General features: G+C 38.7%; 1 protein-coding gene and 1 pseudogene across 2 annotated transcripts in view; one reads left to right on the top strand and one right to left on the bottom strand.

Annotated features, from left to right (window-relative positions):
- DENND2C (DENN domain containing 2C) overlaps positions 1–25,559 on the top strand; it is a 79,192-nt gene that overhangs the window by 26,285 nt on the left and 27,348 nt on the right. The window contains exons 1-6 of one of the 2 annotated variants that reach the window (XM_045801446.2): positions 15,673–15,823; positions 16,497–17,510; positions 18,472–18,608; positions 19,001–19,113; positions 19,752–19,922; positions 23,754–23,850. In XM_045801446.2, the coding sequence (XP_045657402.2) occupies positions 16,687–17,510; positions 18,472–18,608; positions 19,001–19,113; positions 19,752–19,922; positions 23,754–23,850 (1,342 nt within the window). In that variant the 5' untranslated portion in view covers positions 15,673–15,823; positions 16,497–16,686. Of the gene's footprint in view, positions 1–15,672; positions 15,824–16,496; positions 17,511–18,471; positions 18,609–19,000; positions 19,114–19,751; positions 19,923–23,753; positions 23,851–25,559 lie in introns of those variants that run through there. The other variant, XM_045801447.2, reaches the window with a different exon arrangement.
- On the bottom strand, positions 6,715–10,487 carry LOC123795415 (cytochrome c oxidase subunit 7C, mitochondrial pseudogene; annotated as a pseudogene).

Raw genomic sequence — 25,559 nt, 5'->3', positions numbered from 1 at the left:
GAGATGGGTTAATATTGGCAAAGTGAGTAGAATTATGCCTGGCTCATAGTAAATGCTTGATAAGTGTTATCTATAACATTATGATCATTCTACAGATAAAGAAGCAGGCTTAGAAGGATTAAGTAATTTGACTGAGGTTACACAGCCAACAACCAAGTCTGATGGTATTTGAATTCTGTAACTCCAGTATCCTAGCTCTTAACCACTGATAGATGCAAATGATTTGATGTTCTTGAAATGTAGCATGTAAGCAAGACAGATGGCAGGAAGCAAGCTAGAATCAGAGGGTGAAAATATCTTATGTATCACGTTAAGGACTATGGACTTTATCTTGTCTCTGGACACCATGAAATATTTACTTGTTTACTTTTATCATTTAAACCAAAAACTATTTGATGGGGCGCCTGGGTGGCTCAGTCGTTAAGTGTCTGCCTTCGGCTCAGGTCATGATCCCAGCGTTCTGGGATGGAGCCCCGCATCAGGCTCCCTGCTCAGCGGGAAGCCTGCTTCTCCCTCTCCCACTCCCCCTGCTTGTGTTTCCTCTCTCGCTGCCTCTCTCTCTGTCAAATAAATAAATAAAATCTTTTAAAAAAACCAAACTATTTGAGTAGCACATTTATGACCATATTTTGCGTGTGTGCTATAAAAGTATATGTATGTGTACCTGTGACATTTTTTAAAAGCTTTAAAACTCTTCATGATTGGTTTATCCTAATTTTTTTTTCATTTATTTTTGTTGGCCATGTGTTTGTTTTGCCATTTTGTTAGCATCGACTAACACCACAAACAGTGGCAAGGGTCAAATGTTTAAGATATGTTTGTGGAGGAAAAAAACCTTAATATTTAGTAAATTATATCTACTAATATAACTTATTTCTGCAAACTAGTGTGTGTGGGTATTATTCAATTTTTAAAAAATATTTTATCTATTTATTTGACAGAGAGAGAGACAGTCAGTGAGAGAGAGAACATAAGCAGGGGGAGCAGGAGAGGAAGAAGCAGGCTCCCAGTGGAGGAGCCTGATGTGGGGCTTGATCCCAGAACTCCAGGATCACGCCCTGAGCCGAAGGCAGACGCTTAACGACTGCGCCACCCAGGCGCCCCGTATTATTCAAATTTTTTTTAAAGATTTTATTTATTTATTTAACAGAGATAGAGACAGCCAGCGAGAGAGGGAACACAAGCAGGGGGAGTGGGAGAGGAAGAAGCAGGCTCACAGCAGAGGAGCCCGATGTGGGGCTCGAACCCAGAACACTGGGATCACGCCCTGAGCCGAAGGCAGATGCTTAACCGCTGTGCCACCCGGGTGCCCCTCAATTTTTATATCTGATCTTGGTTCAGTTCTTGGAAGTCCATTGTTCCATGGGATGTTTTGATAACCACTTGGGTAGATTTTGGAGCACCAAAACCGCCAAAGGTTTTAACTGGTTTGTGATTTGATCATAGCTAAGTTTTAGAAATACCACTTTGGCAACAGTATTGGAAGGCAGTTGATATTAGAAGCAGGTAGGCCATAGAGGAGGCTATATTATGGTAGTTCGAGGTGAAGAATGATAAGTACATGAGTTGAGGTTGTTGTAATAGTGATAGAAATAAAGAGAGAGACATTCAGGAAGTTAGATTGGCAAAGATGTGTACTGACACATACATATAATAACATATAATATTTAAGTTGTGACAGTAATGTCATAACTATTCTTGGGCACTTTACAAGAGACTTTATATATTATTTCATTTGATCCTTCTAATAACTCTACTGGTGTGTGTTATTCCCTTGTTAATGGAGTAAGGTTTGGATTGGTTAAGAATACAAGGCCCACCACTAGGTAAGTTGCAGAAGATTTGAATCCAGGTGTCTGGCACCAGAGCCTGCATTCTTTGCTTGTATCCTGTATGGTGATGCCTCCCTTATAAATACTATGGTCTCTACCTATGTTTCATAACATGCCTTTTTTGGGTAAGATTTTATTTATTTATTTGAGTTAGAGAGAGAGCAAGAGAGAGAGCACAAGTGGGGGGGAGAGTGTCAGAGGGAGAGGGAGAAGCAGGCTCTCCACTGTGCAGGGAGCCCAGTGCGGGGCTCAGTCCCAGGACCCTGGATCATGACCTGAGCCAAAGGAGGACGCTTAACCAACTGAGCCACCCAGGCGCCCCTAAAAATGCTTCTATGGTTTGTTTCATTGATGCTGAGTTAATCTTCTCATCTCTTTCCCTCACTCCAAAAAAAGAAATTTCAAAAATATTTTTATTAAAGGAGCCAGATATAAAAGGAGCACATTCTCTCTCCAGAATCTTTCTTTGCATTCTTAATCTAATAATAGCAATCAGTAAGCAGCACATTGAATTATAGCACATAGGCCCAGAAACTGGCTTTAATAAAAACCAAAGGCTGTTTGTTATTAAAATATCTGGATGTATTTTATTCTTCTCTAACAGCAGTTGCCTATTGTGATAATTTATGCTTTGTGTATTTTTCCAGGGACTTACTTTGTTCTGTGTTGATATGTAAAAGCCTATATGTTTCTGAACTGTTCAGTGCCTGAAATTCAGCTAGCAGTAGACAATTCTCTTTGTTTTTTCATTTAAATTCTGTTAGCCAACACACAGCACATCATTAGTTTCAGATGTGGTGTTCAACAATTCATCGGCTGCAGAGAACACCCAGTGCTCATCACCTCACGTGCCCTCCTTAATGCCCATCACCCAGTAGACAATTTTCTAAAAGATTAGTGTCCTGGGATGCCTGGGTGGCTCAAGTCAGTTAAGCGTCTGCCTTCGGCTCTGGTCATGACCCCAGAGTCCTGGAATTGAGTCCCCCATCAGGCTCATTGGTCGGCAGGGAGCCTGCTTCTCCCTCTGCCTCTGCCTGCCATCCCCCTGCTTGTGCTCTCTCTCACTCTCTAACAAATAAATAAAAGCTTAAAAGAAAAATAAAGATTAGTGTCCTGATATCCTTTCTCTAAACTTACCTTGCGTTGAAGTGAATGTCAGTGTCTCTAGACAGACTTTCCAAAATTTTTTACCACGATTCACCATAATAAATACATGTGCAATCCATTACACACACAAACACACACACACACACACACACACACACACACACACACACACACCTGAAACAAATATTCTGAAGCGATACTTACCCTTCCTTCATGAAGTGTATTCTGATTTATACTATTGTTCACTATTCTATTTCGTTAAAAACATTTTAAGACTTCCTCTTCCAGTTAGGATGTAAAAGGACTTGAAAAACATTTGTTCCCATAGTAATAAGAAAATCCTGGACAAAATAAAAATCATGTATTTCCCTGGGGCTAGTGAATAGTAGTGGATGCAGGGAAATTTCGATGAACTGAGTTCCAAAGTGAATTCCTTTATAAGGGAGCAAAGAGCCATAACAACTTTCATACGTGAGGACAAGCATATAGTCTGGATACAAGTAGCCCTGGCATAGATGGTGAGGCTTCCCAGAGGAAAGGGAAAATCTGCCAAGTCTTAGTTCACAGTATGGACTGTTGCAATTGGAGTGTGGTGCTTGCTTCAGCAGCACACATACTAAAATTGGAATTGGAGTGTGGATTGGAATCTGGAGGAATCCCAAATGCAAAACAAACCACTTGGCCCAATAATTATCTGCTGTTCCAGTTTTTACTAACACAGCAGTGTTGCAGGGGGTATGGGAGGCACAAAGAAGTTTTATAGCCCCACATATTTGTGCAGTGATATCCTGCCAGGGTTGAATCCAGAGTTGAAGCAAAAATAATTGAAACCGTAGTCATCCTTTTTCCAGCTCAAATATTGACACTATTTAAAAGGTAGCAGCAGCTCAGGAGGTTAAAGGTTGGGCTAATCCCAGGTGAATTCCATGTAATAAGACCAGCCTCAGTTCAACTTGACTGTAGGAGGAATCCGAATTATCAGCCCCTGAATCTAATTACCAGAGAGAGGAATGTTTATAATCTCAGAAATATATAGAGCAAAACAAACACAAAGTATATCTTTTCCTCTATTGTTCTTTTATAGGCAGTGTCAAGAATATGATTAAAAATTACAAGACACTAGGGATGCCTGGCTGGCTCAGTGGGAGGAACATGCGACTCTTGATCTCAGGGTTGTGAGTTTGACCCCGTGGTGGGGGTAGAGATTACTTAAATACATACATACATATGTACATACATACATACATACATAAGTTAAAATTACAAGGCACTAGAAGAAATAGAAAATGAGAACCATAATGAAGAGAAAAAAGAGTCAAAAAAGGAAACCTAAAGATGACACATTTGTTGGCATTAGCCAACAAGGACTTGAAGATTATTATAAATATATTAAATAATATACAGGAAAAAATATAATGGGTGGAGAGATGGAGTATTTCAGAAGAGGAATGGAAATGTTAGAAAAACCAGATAGAAAATTTGAAGCTGAAAAATACAATATCTGAAGTAAGAATTATTAGATGGACTTAAAATCAGATTGAACTTTGCTCTGTAGAATGCTTAGTGAACTTGAAAACAGGTCAATAGAATTTATCTAAACTGAAGCAGAGAAAGAAAAAAAAAGTAAAAAAAAAAAAAAAAGAACAGAGCACAAGTAACCTGTGGAATAATATTAAATCATCTAACATATGTGTAATGAGAGTCTCAAAAGAAGAAGAGAAAGAATGGGGCTTGAACTCATAACCCCGAGATCAAGAGTCGGACGCTCTGCCGACTGAGCTGGCCAGGTGCCCCAGGATATAACTTCATACAACCAGATTCATCCCTTTTAAGTGTATGGTCAGTTAATTCTGACAAATGTATACACCTTTGTAACTACCATCCTAATCAAGATGTATGATATTTTCATCACCCCCAAAAGTTCCCTTCTACTCTTTTGTGGTTAGTTCTCACCTTCCTGGCCCTAGACAACCACAGATCTGCTTTCTTTCATTATAGATTAATTTTGGCTGTTCTTGAATTTCATGTAAATGGAATCATACTGTATGTACTTTTTTGTTTCTGCATGTTTTTGGGAGATGTCCACATTTTTGTGCATATTGTTGGTTTTGTTCCTTTTTATTGCTGAGGAATATCCTATTGTATGAATATCTTACACTTTATTCACTTGTTGATAGCCTTTTGGTTGTTTCTAGTTTGGGCTATTCGGAATAAAGATGCTGTGAATATATTCATGTTGAATTATGTGTGTAAACATTTTTCTTTCACGTGAAAAACCTACAAGTGTAATTGCTACTTCATATGGCCGTCATATGTTTAGTTTTATAGGAAACTGCCAAACTGTTTTCCAAAGTGGTTGTACCATTTTACAGCAGCCGTGTTTGAGAGTTCCAGGTACTCCAATACTTAGTATTATTCTTTTACATTTTAACCGTTCTAGTGAGTATGTAGTGGTATCTTGGGTTTTAATTTGCATGTCTTTAATGACTAATGATAGTGTACCGTTTTTCGGGTACTTTATTGTACTTACCGGCTACTTGTAAAATCTTTTGTAAAATGTCTGTTCACATCTGATGCATATTTTAATTGTATTGTTCGCCTTATCATTCATTTGTAACAGTTCCTTATATGTTGTGGATTTAAGTGCTTGTCAGATATATGTATTTTGAATATTCTTTCCCTGTCTGTGACTTGCTGTTTCATTTTTAAAACAGCTTTAGAAGAGCACAAGATCTTAATTTTGATGAAGTCCAGTTTATCCATTTCTTGCCTCTATGGGTTAGTGCTTTTCATGTCCTAAGAAATCTTTTCCTTCCCTAAAGATTTTTTTGTCTGTTTTTTCTTCTAGGAGGTTTATAGTTTTATCTGTTAGGTTTAGGCTTATGCTGTATTTCAAGTTAACTTTTATAAATGGTGTGGGTAAAGGTCAGGGTTAATTTTTTCCCAGTAGAAATCCATTTGTTCCAAAGCCATCTGTTGAAAAGATCATTTTTCCCCAGCTTTGTGGAAATCAGTTGACTATATAAGTGTGGGTCTGTTTCTAGACTCTGTACCGTTCTATTGATCCATTTGTGTCTGCTTTCACTAATACACGTTGTCTAGATTACTGTAGCTTTATAATGTCTTGAAATCAGTAGTATATGTTCTTCAACCTTCTTATTTTTGAAAAAGGTTTAGGTTATTTGAGGTCCTTTGCATTTCTATATAAATTTGAGAATCAGCTTGTCAATTTCTGCAGCAAAGCCTGCTGTGATTTTGATTAGGACTGTGTTGAATCTACAGATCAATTTCGAGAGAATTTGATGTCTTAACAAATTTAATCTTCTAGTTCATTAATGTGATGATGGATCTCTTTATTTAGTAGTTCTTTAATTTTTTTTCTTAGCAATATCTTGTATTTTCAGTGGAAAAGTTTTGTACCCCTAAGTATTTCATGATTCTTATGCAATTGTTTATGTTATATTACATTTCATTTTCCAATTGTTTATTCACCATATATACATATGTACAAGTTGTCTCTTATATATTGACCATGTATCCTGAGACCTTGCTAAATTCCCTGATGAATTTTAGTAGCTTGTTATTGTAGATTCTTAGGACTTTCTATGTATACAATCATGTTGTTTTACTTCTTTTCCTTTTTTTTTATGCCCTAAGTTTATTTACAAACATATTGAGTATATTGAATTCAAGAGTTTGATTCATTTTTTTCAAAGAGATTGCACCTCTTACGTGTTCCTTTTCACATCTGTTTAATGGATTAATTAAAACATCCTTATTTCTTAAGCAACTGGTGTCTTACTATTTTAAAAAAAGTGCAGCAAGTCCAGATCCAAAATACACAGTTGACATAATTAGTAACTGCCACTTGTTTTCCATTGAAAATGACAAATTCTTCCCTAGGCCCTCTTGCTAGTGGCTCCTAGAGACCACGCAGGTTGTGAACCTCTGGATGCTCTGTCCCAACGGAGCACTGTTGGAAGTTCTGCAAAAGGCCCAGGGACCCAAGACGTTAGAAATGGCAGCACCACCCCAAGTCCTCCTCTTTTCACGACCTTGTTCCCCAGTGTATCAGAGCTGAAGGGGCACTTTTCCAATCTAAATAAAATAAAAATGTTGAATAAAAGCAGTGAAAGAAGACATCCTTGCCTTTTTCTCACTCTTAAGGGAAAGTGTTAAATCTTTTACCACTTTGTATGATATTGCAGTAGTTTTTTCATTGTTGCCATTTATCAGATTGTGGAAATTCAATTTCTGATTTGCTAGAGGTTTTTTTTCCCCCAATTATGAATAAGTGTGAAATTTTTTCAAATGCCTTTTTGCATCTACTAAGATAATTACAAAAGGGTTTTTTTCTTTATCTCATAAAAATTATTTTTAATTTTAAAGCAACTTTGCATTCACTTATAAACTCTACTCATTCACGACTTATTATCTTTTATGTTTATTTATGAATTTTATTTGCTTATGTTCTTAAAGGACTTTCACATTTACGTTCATGAGTTCTCCTCTGTATTTTTCTTCTCTTGTAGTGTCTTTGATTTTTCCAACAGGGTAATGTTGGTCTTATAAAATGAGTTAGAAAATGTTTCCTGTTCTATTTTCTGAAAGAGTTTGTGTAAGATTAATATTGTGGAATGAGCACAGATTCTCACAGGAACCTGGGAGCCCAGCACTGTGATGTGGGGCATGCTTGCTTGGGCCTAATGGCTGAATATTATTATGTAAGATAATATTATTTCTTTGGATGTTTAATAAAATTAACCAGTGAAGCTGCATGGACCTGGAGGGTTTTTTTTAATGCAAAGGCTTTTAATTAAAATTTTAATTTAAAAAATAAATACAGAGATACTCAGAATTCCTGTATCTTCTTGTGTCTGTTTTGGCAATTTGTATCTTTCAAGGAATTTGTCCATCTCATTTAAGTTGTCAAATTTACTACAATGAATGTATTCATAATCATTCTGTATATCTTTTAATGTAAGATTTGTGGTGATGACCCCTTTTTCATTCCTCATACTGCTAATTTGCACTTTTTCTTCTTTTTTTATTTGTTCAATCCACTTAGTTATCAGTTTATTGATGTTTCAAATAACTTTTTATGTTTCATTGATCTCTCTGTTGTTCAGTGGTTGCTATTTCATGAATATTTACAACTTATTATTTTCTTGTACTTGCTTTGAGTTTAGTTTACTTTTTTTCCCCTTCTTAAGAGACAACCTTAAATCATTGGGGGTTTTTTCAGATATTAAGTGGAATAATGACATTCAAATTTCACTATAGGATTTAGAAGGGTGTAATATTGAAAAGGATGGTACGTTTTGTGCAGGATTGGCAATAGGATAATTTAAACAATATGTTAACCTAGAGCATTTAATCTGGGGAATATTTGAAAATAATAACTTGAAACTTAATGGGGTAAAATGTGTTTTAATTTCAAACACCAAGATACAGTATTTCCAAACTTTTTTTTTAGTAACATAAGCATTTCTTTCCAGATATTTTGGCATTTTCCAGATATCTTTTGATTATTTATTTTTAATTAAGTTCCATTGTGAGTTAGAGAATCATTCTCACAGTGACTTCAGTCATTTAAAATTCCCTAAGTTTTATTTGTGAGAGAATCATTCTCACAATGACTTCAGTCATTTAAAATTCCCTAAGTTTTATTTGTGGCCCAACATATGGTTTACTGTTAAATAGTCCATGTATACTTGAATATATACTGTTGTTGTTGGGTGCAGTGTTCTAAAACGTCACTTAGGTCAAGTTGATTAATGGTGTTATTCAAGTCTTTTATATATTTCCTGATTTTCTGTCAGTGTGGCTATTATTCATGAAGAGTGATAAAATCCTCAGTAAAATTACAGATTTATCCATTTGTCCTTTTGGTTCTGACATTTTTTTGCTTCTTACATTTTGAAACTCTGTTATTAGGTACATGAACATTCAGGATTATTCAACCTTCTTGATGACTTGACTCCATTTTGTTTGAAATGTCTTTATCTCTGCTAATATTTCTTGGCTAGAAGTCTGCTTTGTCTGATATTAATACAGTCAATCCCGGGTTCTTAGGATAATGTTTCCTTTAGTGTTTGAGCCTCTTTATTTTAACAGATATGTCTCTTTAAATTCAAAGTGCAGTATTTAAAGAAGTGCAGAGTTAGGTCTTGCTTTTTTTTTTTTTTAGTCAAGTATGATCATCTTTGCCTTTTATTTAGAGTTTAGCTCATTTACATTAAACATTATTAGTATGGTCAGATTTAAGTGTACAATCTTGCTATTCATTTTCTGTTTCTGTTTGGTTTTTTGGTGGTTATTTTTGTTCTTGTGGTTCTTCCTCCTCTCCCTCAACCCACCTTTTTCTGCACTGAGTATTTTTTAGAATTCCCTTCTTTTAGTGATTGCTTTAGAGTTCACAACGTACAACTTTAATCTTTCCCCTTCAAGTAATGTGCTACGTGGGGCTCCTGGCTGGCTCAGAGGAGCATGCGACTCTTGGTCTTGGAGATGTGAGCTTGAGCCCCATGTTGGGTGTAGGAATTACCTAAAAATAAAATCTTAAAAAAATAATGTATTACTTCACATATAAAGTAAGAAATTTAAGGTACTACATTTCCATATTTCTTTCCCTCCTTTGTGCTCTTCTTAAGTTTTACTCCCACATTTTTATAAATTCCACAATATAGTGTAAACAGGGCCAGCTTCATGGGCAAATAATTAGTGTAACTGCACAGGGTCCTGCACTCAAAAGGGCCCTGTGGGGTTTTATACTCTGTGGTAGCCATCTTGAAATTCTGATAACTTAATCTTTGAATTTGTGGGGTTTTTAAAAAATATTTTATTTTTTTAAAGATTTTATTTATTTATCTGAGAGAGGGAGAGGGAGGGGCAGAGGGAGAGAGAGAAGCAGACTCGCCATGAAGTCTGACAATGCACGGCTTGATCCCAGGATTCCAAGATCATGACCTGAGCTGAAGGAGGATGCTTAACTGACTGAGCCATAAAATCTGAGCTAAAGATTATATTTTTTATTTTTAAGTAATCTCTATACCCACTGTAGGACTTGAACCCACAACCCTAGGATCAAGAGTTGCATACTCTACCAACTGGACCAGCCAGGCACCCTTGAATTTGTTCTGTATGTGAAGACTGATGGGACAATACAGTGTGGACCAGGGGTTGGAGCCTCAGTTCACTCGGGGCCCTGCCTCCTGCCACCTCCTGAGGAAGAGTTCTCAGCTGCCCTCTCTCCAGCTAGCCCTGCACGGCCCTTCCCCCCCTGCACCCTGTGACCATTGTCACTCTGCTCTCAGCAGAAGCCTGGTGTGGGAGGGTTGAGGTTGAGTTAGGTACACCCATGAAGTCTTGAAACAGGGCATGGCAATGGCTGTCCCACCCCCACTGGCAGCACCATGCTGTATCTGGCGAGCAGCCAAGTGGAGGCCTTGGTTTTACAGAAGCAAGCCCATCACCCACCCCGGTGCAGATTATCAAGTGTGTTCTGGGCAGAGATTTATAGATCCTTGGGGGTTACCTGTCCGGCATGAGTTGGGGAGGCATGCCTGTGGGATGTGGAGATACCTGGCTGTACTTCCCCAGACCCTGCCTCAGCCAGAGCGTGGCATGTTGGTTTGGTGGCTGGCAGGAGGGGGATTCTAGCAGCCATTAGGCCCAAGCAGGCATGTGCAAGGGCTCCCCGGTTCCTCTGAGAATCTGTGCTCATTCCACAGGTATCCCTAGACCTGACAACATTCTCTTGGCCTGTTCCAGGCGTGGGGGAACCCTCCCTTTCTCCTTCCAACCTTTTGAATCTGGCTGTGTTTGTCTCTTCCAGGCAGCTTGAAGCACCATTCACGACAAGCCAAAAATAGGAATTGTTTATTTCCAGTGATTCTGCATATGAGTTAAATGCTTGTATTTATTTATTTATTTATTTATTTATTTATTTATTTATTTATTTAACAGAGAGAGAGACAGCCAGCGAGAGAGGGAACACAAGCAGGGGGAGTGGGAGAGGACCCTGGGATCACGCCCTGAGCTGAAGGCAGACGCTTAACGACTGAGCCACCCAGGCGCCCCTAAATGCTCTTATGTTTGCATTTAAAATGGCATTGCACACATAGAGATGAATGGTATATTCATGCTAATAATTTAGATTTTTTTTTTTACTTAAAACATTAGATAGTAAAATAAAGAAGACTATGACAAATTCAAAGAGATTGCAGAAGAAAGGGAAAAAAGCTTCATATCTACGTTTAAAGCACTTTCCCTGCACATTTTCAGTTTGCACTGGGACCCACAAATTATGTCACTGGCCCTGCATGCAGATCTGCTGCTGAAAAATTCTCACAGCTTTTTTCAATTGAAAATATGTTCATTTCAACCTTCATTTTTGAAGGATATGTGTAGAATTCTAGATTCACACTCCTGTCCACCTCCCCTGCCAGCAGTTTAAGTATTTTCCATTGTTTCCTGCTTACCTTCTTTCCTCTGTATGTGATATGTATTTTGTTGTTGTTGTTGTTGTTCTGGCCATTTAAGAATTTTCTCTTTATCGCTGATTCTCTGCAGCTTCATTATGGTATGAGTAGAGAGCCCGAGGCGGGGCTCGAACCCAGGACCCTAAGATCATGACCTGAGCCAAAGGCACACACCTAACTGACTGATCTTCCCACTTTTAAGGCTTTTTTAAAGCTTTGTTAGGGTAGCTGTAAAGTAGTCTTCATTCTAGGGCTAGTTTAGCATTACTGACAAGCCATGACCTCCTAACATATTACAGAATGGCCTGACTGTTCGACAAGTCTGCTTCTCTATAGGTCATTGTAAGTTGAACATTTCCCAGCCCTTTGGGAACTCTGGGTATTAGTCAGCTTACAGGTCCCCTGTAGTTGTTCTTTCCCCAGTAATTTGTTTCCAGCTTTGTGCAGTGTTACCCTGTGCGTTAGCAGTATTCAAAGCAAGACCCAAGGAGATCCCATGTAGATTTCTGGAGCTTTTTCTGTATTGCTCCCTTCTATCCGATATGGGGCCCTGAAAATTCCATCTTTCCTAGCCCCTTCAAACTCTGATCCCTTTATCCGTAGCTCACAAGGTTATCATGTTCTGTGCTGTTTTCTGGAAAGAGCCTCCAGGGTGAAAACTGGGCCAACATAGTGCCTGCCTCGTTTGTTTTTCTTCGTTCAGAGATTACAGTCCTGTGTTGTCTGTTATCCAATATCGAAAGCATTTATTTTATTTAATATATAAGTCCGGTTTTATGGTTATGTTGGGAAGGCAAGTCTAGTTCAATGACTGTCGTGGCCAGTGGTGAGAATCTTCCTTGTCCCTTTCATCAATTTTCTTTCTAATTGAGGCAAAATTCACATAAAAAATGTTAATCGTTTAAAAGCATACCCTTGGGGTGCCTCAGTGGCTCTGTTGGTTGAGCCACTTGGTTTCAGCTCAGGTCTTGATCTCATGGGTTGTGAGATTGAGCTCCCACCCCAACCCCCCCCCCAACCCTCCCCACCCCCCCCCTTTCGGGCTCCTTGCTCAGCGGGGAGTCTGCCTGGAGTCTCTCCTGCCTCTCTCCCAACTCTCAAGCGCACACCCTCTCTCTTTTTCACTCTCTCTCTCAAATAAATAAATCATTAAAAGCATACCCTTTCATCAGTTTTTAAATCAACTTTCAGAATGTTCCAAATTCTTCCTATTTTGTTAGATATTTATGTTTGATCAAATAAAATATTTTAACGGATTTGGAATGAGAAGCTTTCTCATGTAAGGGTTGAGTTAGTAAAATAGAACATCGGTATTCTCTTTTCCAAAGAGAATTTCACTTACCCGACTAGACTCAAATTGGTTTCTTTTAATATGCTAAAAACACACAATCCTATATATGATAAGTTATATTAGACATTACATTTTAAGCTGATAAACTACAGTTGATGTGTTTCTTGGATGAAAGTAAATACTCAGAGAAGAACAGAAAATAAAAACAAGGGGATCTGATGAAGGATCACCTCTTTGGGAACAAAGAACAGGAAAAAAATAAGTTTGATTAGTACCCTTTATTGCAAGCATGCTGTTTTATTATACTTCTAAAGTCATGCTTGGTTTTTCATATTTGTACGTCTTTTGTTCACCCGAGGAACTGAATGACTGTTGCTGTTTTTTCTGTTGAGATGTCCATTGAGGTTATTGAGTGCTCTCCCTCCTCTAAGTTGTGAGTCCTGCCTGCCTTAGTCATCTTTAATGGGAGGGAAGTCTGACTCATTTCATGGTATTAAGAAAAAAAATTTCTAAAAATTGTTGAAGTTGTCATATTTTCTCAGTCTGTGTTTTTGTTAGAACTGTTGCAGCAAACTTGAGGAAGAAATCTCTAGGGACAAATGTGCGAGTTGGCTTTAGGGAGTTTTCAAAAGATGAAGCTATGGAGAGATCTAGGACTTGCAAACTGGGCCAGCGCTTAGGGCTTAGAATGTTCCTGGTAGTGGAGGTCAAGCAAGAAACTGGGGAGGTGGGGGGTGGGATGTAAAGGATCTCACAAAGCAGGAGAGCCATGTGGAGGAGGCGCTGGGGAGCAAGGTGGCTCAGAATTTAAAACTGGGTTCAAGTCAGACGTGAGTTGCCTGGAAGAACACAACGGAGGCAACTCTTGGTTTGTGAGTGATTCTTATTTTTTGGATGGGACAGAATCAGAAAGAGTTTAATCGGGCGCCTGGGTGGCTCAGTCGTTAAGCATCTGCCTTCGGCTCAGGTCATGATCCCACATCGGGCTCCCCGCTCAGCGGGAAGCCCCCCTGCTTGTGTTCCCTCTCTCGCTGCCTCTTTCCCTGTCAAATAAATAAATAAAATCTTAAAAAAAAATAAAAGAGTTTAATCTGTCAAAAAATTGGTACTGTGGGGCGCCTGGGTGGTGCAGTCGTTGAGCGTCTGCCTTTGGCTCAGGGCGTGATCCCAGCGTTCTGGGATCGAGCCCCACATCAGGCTCCTCCACTGGGAGCCTGCTTCTTCCTCTCCCACTCCCCCTGCTTGTGTTCCCTCTCTCGCTGGCTGTCTCTCTATGTCAAATTAATGAATAAAATCTTTTTTAAAAAATTGGTACTGTGAAATCAGATATAAAAATAAATTCTCTGTACTGTCTAGGTAGACATCCGTCTAGTTAGAATGCACTAAAACTTTTTTGTTTCTGAAATTGTCCATTTTTTGAAAGCTACAGTGTATTAATACATACATTTAAGAGCATGTAGCGTTTCTGTTTGTAATGCCTGCTTTTGTCAGGATTGTCTTATGTTGCTCTGCTACCCCATTGCCACTGCAATGCCATCAGTACACATCATTCATATTTGTGTGTGAAGTCCATAAATTTAGCATTTGTTGCTAGTAATTTTCAAGTTAAAGATTTCTTTAACCCTAGAAAAAATTTCTTTAGCCCTAGCAAATTTCATCTTTCTTCCCAGTTTGACCCATTCATACCTTACATTCATTCCTACATTACATGCATTCACATAGTAACAAAGGAAAAGTAAAGAAAGCAAAGAAATGAAAACCTCTACTAGGCTCCTAAGAGAGAGAAAAATACAGTTGACCCTTGAACAACACCCTTGAATTGTGTGGGTTCACTTCTAGGTGGATATTTTGAGATAAGTACAGTACAGTATTTAAGTGTATTTTCTCTTCCTTAGGATTTTTCTTAATATTTTTCTCTAGCTTATTGTAAGAGTACAGTATATTAAAAAAAAGAATATAGCATATAGTACAAAATAACATACAAAATATGTGTTAATCAGCTGTTAATATTATCGATAAGGCTTCTTCCTGCCATCTGTAGGCTGTTGGTAATTAAATTTTGGAAGAGTCAAAAGTTATATGCATGGGACGCCTGGGTGGCTCAGTCAGTTAAGCGACTGCCTTTGGCTCAGATCGTGATCCCGGAGTCCTGGAATCAAGTCCCACATCAGGCTCCTTGCTCAGCGGGGAGCCTGCCTCTCCCTCTGCCTGCCGCTCCCCCGCTTGTGCGTGCTCTCTCTATCTGACCAATAAATAAAATCTTAAAAAAAAAAGCTATATGCAGATTTTCAGCTGTGCGGGAGGTCAGCACCCCTCACCCCGGCCTTGTTTAAGGGTCAGCTGTACTTCCATCTTGTCTATAGTGAGGAAAACGTGCGTCTCAAGGACACCCTAAAATTCTTAGGACTCCTCTATAAACATCAGAATCAACAAAAAGATTTTCAGTTGTAATAATGAGCGGTAGCTGATTGGACCTTCAAATTGTGTGCGTTAATCTTTTACGGAGGGTTCTGGGCCTGGGTGCCAGACGGTGTGGGTGGGTCACGCAGAGCAAGGGCTGGGAGCTGTCGTGGTGGTGGCGGCAGCCAAAAAAAAAAAAAAAGAGCTCTGCAACAACAGCTTTGGTATTTTGGGGCTTTGGGTTTTTTTTCCACCCACATTAGTTTAATTTCTTAAGGTTATTTAGAATGATTTTTTTTTCATTAGATCCTCATCAAAGTTTATTTGCAGGCAAAACTGGTTTTCCTACAAACTTGTAGGAATGGTTGAAAGGAAAGGTGATGGAAGCCCTGATTAGCAATTGTCCTGCCTAGAATAAATTTTGTGTGTGAATTGTGTATCAGTTTTGGTCAGCTGCCCTGACAGAGCCGGGCCAGGATATTTTCCTGCCTGTTAATCAAGGCCCCACAGACAAAGCTCAAGGAAGGATGACCCCTGCCTCAGGAAGTTTTGAATCAGTTGCTATTTATAACCAGTACAGAGTAGAACTTGAGATCGGGTCTTTACTCAGTTGATAAGAAAAGTTCTATGTCAAATTTTACATTTGAGGAAACATTTATGGGCCTAAATGAGTGAAGCTGTATGTGAAAGGAAGGACTGCGACAGAGCCTGTAAGTGTTTTTGCCGATTTGGGTCAAGGGTGTGGTGGCAGCGATGTGCAGAGCTCAGTCGGTGATGAAATAGGTTATGATATTTTAAAGCAACTGCGAGTTAATGGCACATTGGCTTGTCGTTAGCACCGCGCATATGGAATCCTGGGCTGCGAACAGTAAAGTTGAAATAAGGGCTCATATTATCTCCCAAAGTAGGAGAGAAGGAGGAGATTAAGTATTAATGTATTTCCAAACGAACTGGCTCTTTCTCTGGATGTATACATAAACTTTTTAGTTATTTGCGATGTATTTCTGTATAGGTATGCTTTTTATAATCCTCTGCTGGTCCTTGTTTCATTATGAGAAGGTATCTTAAGGAATTGGTTTGACAAAATTCTGTTGTATACCGCTGTGTCGTAATCTCTTAGAAAACCTCATTCTCCCTAGCTTTAGGAAATTAAATACGGCAGAACATTAAAGCTGACAATTTGAGAAATATCCCAAGTGCTATTTTCTCTGTGTTCTATCACCGTCTTAGGAATGCCTTTATGGAGTTGAGTTACTTAGGGGATGACAGGTACATTTTTACATATGCACTGTAAATGAATTATTTAGGGATAGCTAGTGTTTTAGTGGACTTTAAGTTAGGAAACTATAAAACTGTGTTAACATGATTGTCTCTTTTTAATAGGAATATTCAAGATAAAGGTGCAGCCATTTCCACAAGGATCAATGATCAAAATTTTTCTCTTTCAAAAAAGATTTCCAAGTTAAAGATGAAAGGAACATACTGGAATTGTTTGGATTCTAACTGACAGGATAAAGAATACAGTATTTCCCAGTTACTTAGAATGGAACCTCAGTAAAATTCATACTTTGTCATGCACCCAACTGGGAACATGGACGCCGGTTTTTCTCGTTCTGCCGTTCAGACACTGTCAAGAAGCCACTGCAAAAACATCAAACAAAAAATTTCTCAGTGGGAAGGAAGAACTAATGGTATCGCTAATCCAGAGAAGTGGCACCCAAAGGACTTCGGAGTGAGATATAATAACTGTCATCAAGAGATTCTTAAGAAAAGTCCTGTTGCTGAGGGGAAGAGCAAAAAGTTGGATACAACCAAGTCTCGCAACGTTGGTCTAGATGTTCATGAAGATGCTGAAAGCCACGTTCAAACTGAGGATGAAAGTGGGAAACATGGATATGATGGTACACACCTCTTTGGAAATGAATCGGAGTCCAATTGGGTGTGTTCTCAGGTCAAACAGATAGAAAGCTGGAAAGAAGTTGTTTTGGACCCAGAGACTTCCTTACCTCCAGGAAATTTCTATACCTCACAGATACTGTGGAAGAAAATAGAAGCACTCCCCCCGGATAAAGTCTTGAATTTGGCTTTAGAACATTGTGACTCTTCAGAAAAAGAGTTGAATTTCAGAGTGCTGGACAGTTCGTATGGAATAACCAAGAGTTTAGAAAATATTTACTCTGAACCCGAGGGACAAGAATGTGGACCTTCTATAAATCCTTTGCCCAAACCTCGCAGGACATTCAGATATTTATCTGAATCCGGTGTTATGCCCTGTAAAGAAAGAAACTGTGACACAAAATACTGTGAAAATAATTCTTGCGCAGAGTCTAATTTGGGCTCTTCTCAGGAACCTGAACCAAAGAAATACGGCAGAAAAATCAGAGGGCGATCTAAAAGGTGTGTTTATATTTGCTCCATAATGATTTCTAAGGATTGTCCTTACAGAGCTATGGAGCTTCTTTTTTCTTTTCAAAGCCTTTTTCATTTCCCTGCATGGGTCACAGGCCTAGTTTGATTTTATAGATGTTGATTAACCCAAGGGAAAAGTACCTACAAAAGGAAATAATATCTAAGACAATTTGCGTACATAACATCAGAAAAACTTGCATTTTTTTTAAAGATTTATTTATTTATTTATTTGACAGAGATAGAGACAGCCAGCGAGAGAGGGAACACAAGCAGGGGGAGTGGGAGAGGAAGAAGCAGGCTCATAGCGGAGGAGCCTGATGTGGGGCTCGATACCATAATGCCGGGATCACGCCCTGAGCCGAAGGCAGACGCTTAACCGCTGTGCCACCCAGGCGCCCCAGAAAAACTTGCATTTTATATCTGTAAGCATGTGTAGGGAAGTAAGTACTATTCTCCTGCTTCATTTAGGACATGCTGGTCTTGGCTTCAATTTTCACTAGAGAGTGAATTTAGTAAAGTTATGCAATAAATAACACGAATGTAATTGGCCAAAAGCCTCCAATTTTCTCATGGTGTATATAAGGTACCAGCCTAGTTTGTTATTCTTAGGTTATCTGATAAAACACCTTTGTAATTTTGCATACAAGTCCTTTACTTATGGATTTCTCTCTAGCATACCCATTTAAAGAAGACTAGGATTTTAGAACTTTTTTTCCCAAGATTTTATTTATTTATTTGACAGAGAGAGAGACAGCCAGCGAGAGAGGGAACACAGGCAGGGGTAATGGGAGAGGAAGAAGCAGGCTCCCAGTGGAGGAGCCCGATGTGGGGCTCAATCCCAGAACGCTGGGATCACGCCCTGAGCCGAAGGCAGATGCTTAACAACTGAGCCACCCAGGCGCCCCTAGAGTTTTAGAACTTATAACTTAAACATATCTCCTTTCTTAAGGAAATCCTTTGAATTTGAGGATATTCAGCACTTTCGAAATCGGAACTCACAGAAGATTCATGAAGAACTTGGAAGAAATTCTGGCTCAGCACTTTATTACACACAGTCAGAGGACAATATCTATGAGGATATCATATGTACGTGTCCACAAACTTTGCAATTAAATTTAATGAGTAGGTATTTGGTGGGGCCCTTAACCGTAGGATGGTATTTTCTTTTATAATCAAGCATATCTTGCTGTAGATATTTCTTTTAAATATGGAAACTTTTGTCGTATAAGTTCTTTTGTTCTTGAATGGTTTTCGCAGCCAGTTTAGTGGACTGCTAAGTTCAGAAGTAGATGTTTATAGTCTAGTATTTTGAGAATTCTTTTAGCTTGGTTGGACGCCTGAGTGGTTTTCAAGCTTAAAGGGCCAGCAATATAGACTAGGAAGCTGAACACAGTTCTTTATTTCTCTTCCTAGCTGTAGTACCTTTGTTTCCATTGAACTCTGTTTCTCTAAACTTTGTGCTCCCATTACATTTCAAGATCCCGCCAAGGAAAATCCATATGAAGATATTCCAGTGCAGCCTTTGCCCATGTGGAGATCCCCTTCAGCCTGGAAGCTACCGCCCCCTAAAAGTGCTTTCAGAGCACCAAAGGTATAACCAAAGATTCAGTATAAGAAAACCTTATATATAATTGACATAAGAAAACATAAGAATCTTGTTTATGATCCCTGCAAAAAGGTTAGAGTGGTTTAACTAGGGCCAAGATTAAGAGGCACTGAAATATGGATTTTGTTGATAGTGGTGGTTTTTGTGTTCTTTATGGGGTCTTTTTGGGTAGCTCACAGCTTTTTGTTTTCTTTGGTTTTGGAGTTTCTGTTTGTTCACTTACTAGCAGTTCAAAAAAATGAGAATATGAACACCTTTAGACAGGTCATGAGCTTTTCATTACACTGTAGTTTACCACAGCTTCCTATTAGTCCCACGACAGTCTGTGGCCTAAATTACCTGTCTCGTCCCTGGAAGCATTCGTCACCCCCGCAAGCAAAGGCTGCCTTGAGTTAATGAGGACTCTGAGCTGTTGTTTTCTGGAAATGGGATGACATCGTAGTAGAACATGGCTTAGAAACCTGAGAAACAGCTTTACAAATGGTGAAAAAGAAATTCTGGTATCCTCAGTTGAGGTGACTTTAAAGACAAGATACGTCTTTTTCTATGATAACTTGACCTGGAGACCATCAGCATTCCCCAGACGATCTTAACTCTTACCAGGACATCTTCTTCTGTTTTAGCTTCCTCCCAAACCTCAGTTTCTCCACCGGAAGACTATGGAACTGAAGAGCTCCCAAGCTTATTTGCGGTCAAAGCTCACAAAGGATACCACTTTGCCTGTCACTTTAACTGAATGGAAGCTCTTCCGAGCTGGAGAAGTTGCAAACAGGAAAAGGAAAAATCTTCCGAGGGTAAGGACTCTAGTACTTTCATTCTTTGACTCTTATTTCATTTCCATAAATGAGAATAAATAAACTTTAGACTGAAATGAATAATAGGTTAGAACTGATCTACTGGAATGAGAAGATTTGGAAAGCGGCCTTAAGGTTTAGGTTTTTGCTCATGCAAGAAGAATGCATGAGTGGCTTTTGCCAAGACTTCTTTATGGATTTCGAAAATTGATTTTAGTTGGAAGGTTTCATTTTGGTTACCTTAGTTCTCATTAAAATCAGCTGCCTGTTTCAAGGAAGCACTAGAATCTCATGTAAGAGGACATTCTATGAAGCTGGCTTCAGTGTTGTTCTCCTTTTTTTTTTTTTTAAGATTTTATGTATTTATTAGAGAGAGAGAGCACGAACAGAGGGAGAGGGACAGAGGAAGAGAGAGAAGCAGATTCCCTGCCAAGCAGCGACCCTGACGTGGGGCTTGATCCTAGGACCCCGGGGATCATGTCCTGAGCCGAAGGCAGCCCCTTAACTGACTGAGCCACTCAGGCGCCCCAGTGTTATTTTCACTCATTTAATTGCCAAAGTGAACAGTTTTGTGCCTGAGTTTACAGATTTTCAGTAATAACAAAGTATATGCCTTTAATTTGGAGCAAAACTTTCCATTTGGGGGAAGAAAAAAGAAATTTGACTTTTACTTGGAGATAGAAATTATCAGCAATTGCATTAAATAAATGATTTCTCTCTCAAGGGAGAAAAGGCAGTAAATCTAAATCATCTCAAACAGAACTGTTAGAACCAAAATGAAGAAATTGGGATAATATGTAAACAGATACATATTTTTAAGGAAAGACACTTAAGAAATTGCATGAAAATATTTTTAAAAATTCTCTATGTTACTTTGTTCTTCTATAATTTAGAATGTTTTCAGGCTAACTCTGCGGAAATGAAAAAAAATTAGATCATTTCAACAGTATTCCTTTCCTTAATCCCATCTGAATTAGCTGCGTGTATTCATTTGGCCCACAGTGTGTGTACCTGATTTTAACATTAAACAAAAGTCCCAGCTGTTTTTTGGGTTAGCAACTGCAGATCGGTTCCTTGGGAAATATTCTGTTCCACAATACTTTAATTCTTCTGATCTATTTCCTGCCCCTCCCTCTTTAATATGTGAAGAGTTAAACACGGTTTTTAAAAAAGCACTAAACACATCTCTCTCCTTGGGGAGAAAAAAAAAAGCAAACCTCCTTATTTATCTGTTTGCTCTCCTGAGTATGGTGAGGAATATGTAAGAATCCGACGTCTTCTGCAGTAGTTCTCTCCTCTGATGTATCATGCTGGCACAACAAAGCAGCCTCCCACATGGCCCAGAGACAACAGATCACGTGTTCACAGGGGCGAGAGTACAAACGCATAAGGGATTGCATTTAGGACGTGGTTCTTGGAATGACATTAACAAATATTTGGGAATAATGGATTGCAGGTTTTAGGTACTGTGGATTCCCCGAGGGCTCGAAGCTTGTTCTCTTTCTAACTCTAGGTGATATGATCCAACTTTTCCTTTTCTAGTTGGGTCCTCAAAGGTCTTTTCAGAAGTGAGGTGGGAAAATATGGCGATGAACTCTTGACGATCAGGCAGGAATAAGCTGTTAGCGACCCTCCCTGGATTAAATGCTATTAGGATGTTCTGTTTGCAATACACATTTTGACTTTTCAGTATCTTCAGCAGCAACATTCCGTGAGGAAAGCAGTTTTCATTTACTTCCTCTTTGATGACTAAACTATCCCAGGAAGGAAAACTGGTTTCATAGTTTGAAAATCACTGATCTAGTCCATATGCCTCTTCCCCACCCTTCCTTTCTTCCCCTACTGTGAAAGCCTGTGTGGGATTGTTTGCTGGAGTAGATTTCCTAATGTCTCATATTGTTCGTGTCAACTGTATAGAGCAGTATGGTTTCTATCATTTTTTAGGAAGACTGTTCTATAGTATTTCCTGCTGTAGCCTACAGTATTTACTGGAAGGTAAATGTAGGCATCTCTTCGTAACTCATAACCAAAATTTCAATTTCATTGATCTCATGTTTCTAGTACAGATAGTTCCCTTTCCTTTATAATATTTGAGTCTCCTTTTGAGTATAGTTTTCAAATGCTTATTAATAATTACAGTATTTTTAGGGGTGCCTGGGTGGTGCAGTCAGTTTAGCATCCGACTCTTGGTTTCAGCTCAGGTCGTGATCTCAGGGTCATGAGAGCGAGCCCCATGTCAGTCTCCTCACTCAGCGTGTCATCTGTTTAAGATTCTCTCTCCCTTTCCCTCCTCCCCCACCCCTTGAGTGCGTGCTGTCTCCAAAATAAATAAATCTTAAAAAAAAATAATAATTACACTATTTTTGGTCAGTATATCTCCAAAATACACGTTTACTCTCATACGTCTTTCCTACAGTCCCTAACAGTGTCTTTTTATGTTGCATTCTCTTGCGGTTTTTTTTTTATAATGGTAATATTTAAGAACATTGGTAATTTTTCACTTGAATGGCAGTTACAAAATCTTTAAAAGAATAAACTCATCCAGAAATGTGGGAATAATCTGCATATTGGAAGCACATGTTTCTCACATGTTATTTTTCTTTCTCTGGACTGATTCACTGCCTATGAATTGCCAAGATTGCTAGAGAAACAAGGAGAAAGGAGAAAACAGGAACATTTTTCTCAAGCAACTTTGTTGGTTCTTATATTCCTAACAGTTGTAATTCTGGGCATTAAATATGTTAAATCAGGATTAATGATTAAGGAAAAGCTTGGAATTGTAAGAAAAAAGAGAAATATATTAGGAAAACTAATGAACTCCTCCTTTGATTTCTTTTTTTAGTTTATTCAAGCAATCTCTACACCCACTGTGGGGCTCAAATGCACGCTCCACTGACTGAGCCAGCCAGACGCCCCAAATTTCTACTTTTAAATGTGACTGTTCATCAGCTTGATTTTTTCCCTCACTTTTTAAAAGATTTCTTGAGTTTTGTTGACGTATCTTTCCCTTTTTTTTAAACCTACTCTGTGTGTGTGTGTGTGTGTGTGTGTGTGTGTGTGTCTGTCTGTCTGTCTCTTTCACACATACCTCCCAGCAGCAAAGAAAAAAATTCTGAGTAATGCTTACTAAGTGGAGCCTGGTTTTTATACGAAAGCGTATTTGAGAGCCTCCTGTTTTTAGGATGTTTCTAAAATAAATTATAATATTAGTGCTCCATGTAGCAAAGAGTATTTGCTTTGACAAAACCTTTGTCAGCATGAGTATCGTCTTTTTGTGAAGAATTCCTGGGAACAGAAATAACTGAGCCTTACCCTGGCTTCCTAGTGGAATGAGTATCCCTCTTCTTACTCTGGGTGATAGGGAAGGCTTGGTCAACAACGAGAGTGCAGTAGGCAGATTTCTTGCATGTTGTGACAGAGTGACAAGGAATCTCTCTAAGAGCCTGTGCTGGGTTCTGCTGGAAAGGAGATACCCTTTCCTCCTCCTCTTACCCATGTGTATGGACTTCGTATTAGAACAACATATTATCTGAATGAAGATCATTTTAGGTTCCAAATTTTTAAAATGTTAAGGTTTTTATTTATAAAATGGATCTTTCTCTGAATGAGAGTCACTAATTAATATCATCAAAACTTAGTATTGAATCTTTAAAAAAAAACAGTGGGGGCACTGACACTGACTGGTTCAGTCAGTGAAGTGCACAACTCTTGATCTGGGGGTTGTGAGTTCGAGCCCCAGCGTGGGTGTAGAGATTACTTAAAAATAAAATCTTGAAAAAAAAAAGCAAGTTGGTGTTGGTTTTAACTTGTACTTTGTTGGTCTTTTTTCAGCTTGTATTGAAAATCGCTGACATATTTGAATCTAAGAGAGGGAAAAAGAGGGTAAAATTACACCCATACACTGGAAAAGACGTACCTCCCTCAAAAGGTAAGAGTTGTTCCAGAAGTCCAGAGCTATGAGCATTTGAGGGGAGAATCCTATAACTTAATGTTTATGTAAATTAGAATTTTTGGCTTACTTTCCTATCCCACTTCAATAGAACTTCTTTAGGATAAAGGATTATTTCTTACTCTTCCTCAAATCCCTTTAAGTTGTTCTGTGCCAAGTAATAACGACGTGAGAAAATAAATTAATTAAAAAGTAATTAGAAACCAGTAAGACTAATTTTCTTTTTTTTTTCAAGACTAATTTTCAGAGGCAGATTGCACCATTATTTTGTAATCCTACTTTGATTTGTAGTCATTTATCAGTATAGACTCTTTTAGTGGAGAAATGAGCATATTAGATATATATAGACCACAGGTATGTGGTACTCAAGTGGTAATCATCTACTCAGCTCAGTAGTTTAAGCCTTCAGATGTCTAGATAAAATTTACATTGTCTTTTTTTTTTAAGATTTATTTTTTAATGTTAGAGAGAGCATAAGTGAGAGGGACAGAGGGAGAGGGAGAGAGAATCTCAAATAAGCTCTGAGCTCAGCGTGGAGGCTGATGTGGGATATTATCTCACAAACCCGAGATCACGACCTGAGCTGAAACCGACAGTTGGATGCATAACCGACTGTGCCACCAGGTGCCCCAAAACATGTCTTCATTAAGAAACTTAGAACATCCGGGGCGCCTGGGTGGCACAGCGGTTAAGCGTCTGCCTTCGGCTCAGGGCGTGGTCCCGGCGTTAATGGGATCGAGCCCCACATCAGGCTCCTCCGCTATGAGCCTGCTTCTTCCTCTCCCACTCCCCCTGCTTGTGTTCCCTCTCTCGCTGGCTATCTCTCTGTCAAATAAATAAAATCTTAAAAAAAAAAAAAAAAGAAACTTAGAACATCCATAGTGAGTTATTGGAATTTCATATAGACTCATGCAAGATTCTTTACTTGGTTGTCTGGCAAAGAATATGTAGACTTTAGCAATTTTTGTCAAGTGAAGCACAACAGCCAAGTCATACCAGAGAAGAATGTTTCCTATTTTTGCAGACGTCCAAAGACAGCAATTTCTTAATTTCCCTTGAAAATCTATTCTGCATTCCAACAATTACTATCTGAAAATAAAATCCTCCATGCTACAAAAGACTCCTTTTTTCTTACTCTAAAATCAACTAGTCACCATTTTAGATACAAGTTTTCATGTTTTTTTCAAGTTTTCATATTTTCAAAAGCAGTTATCAAAACATGTTATCTCCTGCAGAAAAAATAATTTTGGTTATTGTGACTAATAGGTACCATTTACAGAGGGAAGTATTAGTTTTTCTACATACTTCATCTCACGGACGACATACAACAACCCTAGGAGGCAGGGACTATCCTAATTTTACAGACAAAGAAGCTGAGCTAGAGGAGGAAGTGTCCGTTCGAAGGAAGGAGTGTGGTACCATGAAATCTTATCCTTTTCCATCACCAGTAGTTACTCTCAATTTTTCTCATAACACTTTTTTGATTTTTAGCAGTTTATTTCTTCTCCATGTGTATTTTTTATCCTCAACAAGGATATTGTCAAAGGCTTTTTCTTTGCATAATTCAGAACTAGATACAGAAGGTGAGAACTGGTGCCAGATACTGTGCTGGACCCTTTCAGACTCATTATCATTAATTTTCTCAGTAGCCCTCTGTGGCAGACATTATTGTCACTGTTTCTAGATGA

The sequence above is a fragment of the Ursus americanus genome, chromosome 12, assembly GCF_024610735.1.
Source record: "Ursus americanus isolate L20-20 chromosome 12, mUrsAme1.1.p, whole genome shotgun sequence".
NCBI lineage: Eukaryota > Metazoa > Chordata > Mammalia > Carnivora > Ursidae > Ursus > Ursus americanus.
Note: the sequence above shows the minus strand (reverse complement) of the source record. Positions and strands in the feature narration are given on the sequence as shown.